The 7261-nt window shown below is 58.4% G+C and overlaps 1 protein-coding gene across 1 annotated transcript; it reads left to right on the plus strand.

The window, feature by feature from the left end:
• The first annotated feature begins 422 nt into the window (after positions 1-422).
• Positions 423-4056, plus strand: LOC117869038 (tyrosine-protein kinase JAK3-like). Its single transcript, XM_034755507.1, has 5 exons — positions 423-582; positions 942-1114; positions 1956-2073; positions 3317-3427; positions 3528-4056. The coding sequence occupies exons 1-5, from the start codon at positions 481-483 to the stop codon at positions 3642-3644; spliced, it is 621 nt and encodes a 206-aa protein (XP_034611398.1). The 5' UTR covers positions 423-480; the 3' UTR covers positions 3645-4056.
• Positions 4057-7261: the final 3205 nt, after the last annotated feature.

The raw sequence follows: 7261 nt of genomic DNA on the forward strand, positions 1-7261 counted from the left end.
TCCAGTGCCCCTCAACCCCGACCCACAGCCCCCTGCTATCCCAGCCCTACCAGTGCCCCTCACCCCCGACCCACAGCCCCCTGCTCTCCCAGCCCTGCTGGTGTCCCTCAATCCTTGCTGCTTGTTCCAAGCTGAGACGCTCACCTCGCTGCCTGGTGGAACTTCCACTAGAGCAAACCTGCTTAGGATGCACAGGAGTGTAGGGCCGGGGCTGAGTGCCTGGCGCGGGGCGGGCTCCAGGGCCAGGGCCGGGTGCCGGGCGCGGTGCGGGCTCCAGGGCCAGGGCCGGGTGCCGGGCACAGGGCGGGCTCCAGGGCCAGGGGCGGGTGCCGGGCACAGGGCGGGCTCCAGGGCCAGGGCCGGGTGCCAGCCGCGGGGTGGGCTCCAGGGCCGGAGCTGAGTGCCGGGCGGGCTCCCAGGCCAGGACTGGCCGTGACGTCCTTTCTGCACCCGCCAGGGCGGAGGAGCCTGAGGCTCGTCATGGAGTATCTGCCCAAAGGCTGCCTGAGGGAGTATCTGCAGAAGAACCAGGAGCGCCTGGACCACAAGCGGCTGCTGCTGTACGCGTGGCAGATATGTAAGGTAGGGGGCCTGGCTGCACCCCCAGGCACCTCCCCGCGTGCAGCTCCTCTGCTCCGTGCCCCCCATTCACAGCAAGGGGGACGGGAAACTGAGGCACAGAGCAGGGATGTGACACTCCCAAGGTCACCCCGGGAGCCTGTGTCAGAGCTGGGACGTAAGCCCAGCTCGACCACAGCCCAGCCCCAGGCCCTAATGACCGTCCTTCCTACCCCAAACCCAGGCAGGTGCACGGAGCGGGGCCGGCTGGCTCTCTGATTCCGAGTAGGCAGGGAGCGGGGTTCCCAGGGCCGGAGCTAGGGCCCCCTGTGGGATTGGCGTGCGTTGCCTCCGGCTGGAGGCTTTCAGCGTCTCTGTTCCAGGGCATGGAGTACCTGGGATCCCAGCGCTACGTTCACAGAGACTTGGCCAGCAGGAACATCCTGGTGGAGAACGAGACCCACGTGAAGATCGGGGACTTCGGCCTGGCCAAGCTGCTCCCCCAGGACAAGGAGTACTACGTGGTGCGGGAGCCGGGACAGAGCCCCGTGTTCTGGTAGGGGAGGCCTGAGCTGCCAGCACCCCCTGGACTGCGCTTCGCTGGGGGGCGGGCTGCAGGTCCCAGAGCAGCTGAAAGCTAGGACACCTGCGTTCTTTTCCCAGGTCTGCCACAGACTCCCTGTGCAGCCTTGGCCATGACACTTCCGCTTTCGGTGCCTCATTTCTCCCCTCTGCGGAAGGGGGATAAACCTCTTACGAGCGCTGGGGAGATTCTGCGTGCTCCCCCAACCCACAGTACGATCCAACCTTCCTGCCAGCGGGGCCATTTCACACCTCTCACGCAGTCCGCGCTAACAACGGTACTTTGCAAACATCAGCTAAACAGTTGCCCTGTAGAGCCGTATTGTCAGTCCCATTCTACAGATGGGGAAACTGAGGCACAGGCCTGCAGCCACCTAGTGAGTCAGTGAAAGAACTGGGAATAAAACCAGGGGATTCTTGCCCCCTCGCCCTATGCTCTATCTACTAGACTCAGCTGCTCCCTTACAGTAGCGACGAGGGATGCCTAGATAGATGGGGAACGGGAGTCTGGGGTGGGGGGGATGTTGGAGTTCTCTGATACAGTCCATGGGGGACTTTGAGCTCAAAAATGTTGAATTTTAAAATTCTCAGCCAGCTGCTCAACTGGCGTAAAATGGTGCAACTCCCATTGATGCCAATTGAGCTGGGCTCATTGTCTCCGGCTGGGGACAAACTGCCCCTTCTCTCTGCCCCCCTTGTCTCTGGAGGGGAGAAGCCCTCACCCACACAAACATCCGCCTTCAAACAAGTACCTTGATGGGCCCTCTGCTTGCAGCTCACCCACCTACCTCGCTAACCGCCTCCTCCCCGGCCAGGTACGCGCCTGAGTCCCTGTCGGATAACGTGTTCTCCCGCGAGTCCGACGTCTGGAGCTTTGGAGTCGTCCTTTACGAGCTCTTCACGTACAGCAACAGAAGCCAAAGCCCCTCCGAGGTGAGACCACTAGCCGCAGCTTCCCTAAGGGCTGCGTCTCCCGCGAGCGCCACAGGTGCCGTAAGTTTGGAGGGTCTCAGTCTCTGCTGCCAGGAAAGACCTTTGGCTGAATCAGGCACATCTCCCCATGGGCTCCCCTGGGAGCTGCCCCCCGTTACACCAGAGCTGAACTTGGCCTGCTACATTTGGGATTGCCCCGGACGAACTGCTGAACAACCCCATGATCCCCTTAGTCTCCAGCACTGGATGCCTCAGAAGGTTTAACTCCCCTGTCTCAGAGTGCTCCTAATGGGGCAAGCCTACCAGGGGAGGGGCTGGGATTCCTTCCTGACCCCAGTCAGCTCATACCCTGAAGCATGAGAGCTGAGAACCCTTGTGACTTACTAAATATCTAAGCCCCTAGAAGCCAACTAAGCTCCTTGCGTCACTAATATCCTGCAGCAGTAAGTTGCACAGGTGAGCCCCGATGCTACCCACTGCAAGGTATCCCCCCTTGGTCACTTATCTGAGCAAACACTGCACACAAGTGACCCATCCACGGCAAACTAAACTGGCAGCTTCCTCTCCTGAAGGCGGCTGTGGGTTATGTGAAATTTCAGTTTGTACCTAGTTGACAAAGAGGTGATAAATGACAAATCAATACTTTAATACCTGGTTAACACTTAGAGTCCAACCCTGTCAATAGGTTGCGAACAGCCTCTATGCCAGCTAACCTTGCTGTGCACATAACCATATCTGATGCCCTCCCTTCACGTCTGTTATCTGCTTACAGAACTTCGATTCGGTATTGATTACCCCTTTGTAAATGGAGCTTTGATAGACTAAAGGGTGACCATGGGGACTATATAGTAGGGTGAAAAAAATCAGATTTAAAAAAAGCAAATGGCCTTGCAGTCCCCCCTCCTGCCTGCGGAGGGAGACAAAGTCACATCTGACCATGGAGACTATATGGCATGAGGGGAAAACCGGTTTAAAACGAGACCTCGCAATCCCCACTCCTGCCTGTGGAGGGAGACAAAGTCACATCTGACCACGGGAGAAAGCAGGGAAACGGGTTTAAAAAGAGACCTCGCAATCCCCACTCCTGCCTGTGGAGGGAGACAAAGTCACATCTGACCACGGGAGAAAGCAGGGAAACCGGTTTAAAAAGAGACCTCGCAATCCCCACTCCTGCCTGCAGAGGGAGACCAATCCACTCCCAGAGTTTCCATTTCCTGCCTTGTTTTCCCTCCCCGGCTCGCAGGAATTTCTCCGCATGATGGGACTCGACAAGCCCATGCCGATTATTTGCCACCTGCTGGAGCTGCTGAAGGACGACAGGCGGCTCCCTGCGCCCCCCGGCTGCCCCGCCGAGGTAAGGAGCCCGTGCTTCCCCGAGGGCGGGGGTGGCTCTGCTGCGCGCGTCCCTCTCCCCCCTCCGTGTTCACGGCTCCGCCCCCCCTTTCTCCCCGCAGGTGCACGGCTTGATGCTGAGCTGCTGGGCCTTCAGCCAGAGCAAGAGGCCCAAATTCAGCGAGCTGGGGCCGAAGCTCGAGGCGCTGCGCGACAGCCGGAGCAAGGTCCGAGGCTAGCAGGACCGGGGGAGGGGCGGCCCAGGGGCCCCCCCGCTCCCGTCTGGACTTGTCACCACCCCTCGCCCCTGAGAGGCGAGACCCGGCCACGCACGCCTGGGGCGCCGCTGACTGCGGGGTCATGAGCTGCGCAGGGTCCCACGCACGGGCCCATGCTGTGAAACTGCAGGGACTGAACCCGGGGGAGGGCCCTCGCCCCCAGAGAAGAGGACGGCGGGACACACAGGGGGCTTGACGAGGGCTCTGGCAGCCCAGGCTCCGGGGCTAAGCCAGACGCATGCTCGAGGCAGGGCAGCAAAGGGTCCCGGGTTTGCTGCCGAGGTCTCTGATCCCGCCAAGGCTCCTGTGGAGACACGTTCCTCCTCCGCAGCTTGGCAGGCTGGGGGCCGGGACCAGACTGCCAGCCCCAGAGGTGCCCTCCCGCTGGGCTGCGTCACTGGCCCAGCCCGGTGGCTAACGGGTTTGACTCAGCGGCGGCTGGTGCTGTCCAGAATCGTCGCTTCCCCAGTTTAGGACTTGGCTTCGGCAGGGCGGAGGCCAAGACGCGTTCCCGGCTATTTGCCCGTGGGGGCGACTGGGGAGACGGAGTCAGCCGCCCGTTGCTGAGGAATGCGATGGGCCGCGGAGTCAATCAGCCCAGCCAGTCTGACCCTCCTGTATAACACGGGCTGGAGAACTTCACCCCGTGACCCCTGTCCTGTGCCCGGGAGCCAGTGTGTGACCAAAGCACCTCCCAGAAAGGCCCCCACCCCACGCCGCTCTAGGGCGGGCTGGGCCTCGCTGCCCCGCGTGCTTCACTCATGCGCTGCGACACGGTCCTTGAACACAAATCAGAACCATCCGCTGGGAACTCCACCTGGATTGTACTCGCCCGATGCTACCAGCTAGAACCGCTCTGTATTACCCAGAGAGCTGCGGTGCCTTTCTGGGGGGCTTTTCACACCCCAGCTTTTCTTGGAAGGGGGGAAAGGACTGGAAATCTCAGCGACACCCACCCACCCAGAGCGTCGCCAGTTAAAGAGAGACACAGAAGAGCAGCACCATTATGAGTTAATTTAATTATTCAGAGAAAACTGCAAGGTCTGAATTCAAGGATTCTTGTAGGCTGAAGCAAACAGTTTTGGTCTTTGAAGCAGAGAGGTGGTTGAGGAATTCCCCTCCCGCACCCCAAAAGCAAAAGTTTAAATGAAAATGAAAAACTTTTCTTTTGTTATAGGCAGTGGAAGTTTCCTGTGAAAATGTTCAGGTTTTCATTTAAAAAACATCAACATGTCTTTGTTTTGAAATGCCGAAAACCCTTTGTATGTCAGGGCCAAAAACTGGAATGTGTTTGGCTCTTCAACAAAAGTAGGAATGTTTTTGTCACATGAAACCTTTTCCCAGAAAATTTCATTTACCCCAAACCCAGCTGTTTGCCAGCATAGCAGGCGCTTTACCCCAGGGATACCTGAGCCGAACGCCGCTTTGCAAAGAGTTAATATACACGACTTACCAAACGGTGTTCCGGCACATTCGAAATGAACTAGATTGCATAGCTCGGGTGGGCAGGATTCGCATTTTAATCAGTAACTGTTGGGAACCGTTGATTTCTCCGCACACACCCAAACCGAGGAAGGATTATTGCCAGCGATAACAATCAACATTTACAGAGAGGCAACGTGAGAAAAAAGCTGCTTGACGATAACAGTTTGATTTAAGGAGAGTTACTTTGTATGTTTCTACCCAGGACACTGACACCAATTTGTGATTTAACAGTGATAAAACTTTAACTTTTTGAACCTTGAAGGCGCCTGTCATTAAATCATTATTGTCTGATTCCCCCCCCCAATAATTTCTTGCAACTATGCAGATTGAAATAGACTAAACATCGGAAAAAAATGCCTACCAGTGAACATTGCTCTGATCTGTCACAATTATACGGAAATCAAAATTGAATTCTGCTGCGGCCAAGCAGAGCGCTTTCGTCACTAGAAACACGTACACGTCAGCCCGGCCTTTGGCAGGAGTTAAAGGGACTTTGAAATCAATCCAGGCTTGGCAAACCAGTCCCTCACCTTCAAAAAGCCAGTCAGCCCCCTCTCCCCCCCCCCCGCCCGAAGTTACAAGGTGGGTTTAAAAAAAATGTACTTTTGGCATCTGTTTATTTGTCTCCAGTTCCTGAGCCTTTGAGAGTCCCAGTTCCAGGCTTTCATCGGCACTCAGGCGGGCGAGAAACCCCCGTGGACAGCTGGCTCCTAACAGAAGGGCATCATCTCCGCTCTGGTCCAGCCCCGGGTGCAGCTGGGCCGATGTCGTGCCGGGGCAGGAGGGCAGCTCCGGGGTTCTCCTGGGGACCTAGCGCGGCCGCCAGGGCAGGGTGTCTGGTGCCCTTGGGGGAGCCAGGGCCTTCAGCCGCCTCGGGGCCAGCAGAGAACTGGTCACTGTTCAGTCACCCGAGCGGTTTAGCTGAGAGAGGGAGAGGAGGTGGGTCTGTGGGTGGCAGAGGGATCAGAGTCCGCGTGGGGCTTCTCTGCTCAGGCCGGAGGTCAGAAGGAAAACTGAGCAGGGTTAGCACATCTCCACCATTACATGCCCCCGGAGCAGGGCTCATCCTCTCCAGCAGTGCCCCCACACCTGGAGCTGGAGCTGGAGGGGGGTGGGGGCACTCATCAAGCTAAGGCGACAGGGATCACTAATGAACCTTCCTTTACAAATCAATTTGGCGGCGGCTCTGTAGTTACGTGGATTACACGGGGGGGGGGGGGGGGCTTCCTGCTGCCCAGCAGCTGAGGGAGGGGGCGGCTCTCCGTAGAGTTGCCCCGAGTACCAAGTCCCATCGTGGCTAGCTAGGGATGGACTCAGCTCCCTGGCCCTTAGCACCCGACCCTGGCACCCAGAGCACCCGAGGCCATTGTCCCACATGGTTCTTTCTGCCCGAGCCACTGACTGGAGCCTTTGCCCTTTGAGTGGGGTGGGGGGGCGTTAGTCACAAATGAGCTTTTTCCACGGGAAAAGGGCTGGGTTTTGATCACGTTTTCCCACCAGGCCCTTTCAGACCATGTCGCTCCATCTCATTCCAAGGGGCTGTCGGCATTGGAGGTTTCAAACCCCCCCTGAAAGCTTTCAAAATTCCACGTTTGGGGGTTTCGCTGCCCTCACTCCCCCCTCGGTCCTACTTTGCTCTGAGGCCAGCAGAGCAAACAGGGGCTGGGATATGTGCGCATGGGGGCGGGGGGGTCCTCTGTCCCTCACCCCCTTTGCTCTCCTCGGTGACTCTGAACAACATCCTCCGCTTGGAAAAGAAAAGTTGGCGGGAAATACAAGAGCTGGGCCGGAGGAGCCGAGGATGGTCCTGGTTGAGGAGCCACGTGGGCCAGCTACTCTGGGGCCCACAACACCACTCCCCTGGGCTGCAGTGGGAGCTTGGGAGACACCGTCCCGCCCCCAGCCCCGTAGCCTCTTAAATGCTGGAATGACGGGTCATGGGCTGGCCTGCTGGGGCTGTCCCCTCCTCGCCCCAAGGAGCACACGGCCCACAGCAGCAGGGTTCACATCAGGGCTGGCGAAACCGCAGTAGGAACCGGCCCCCACTTACCGCGGGCTTTGCCTGGCTCCTGCCCGGCGTGCCAGTAGAACTT

Source organism: Trachemys scripta, chromosome 22, assembly GCF_013100865.1.
Source record: "Trachemys scripta elegans isolate TJP31775 chromosome 22, CAS_Tse_1.0, whole genome shotgun sequence".
NCBI classification, from domain to species: Eukaryota; Metazoa; Chordata; order Testudines; family Emydidae; genus Trachemys; species Trachemys scripta.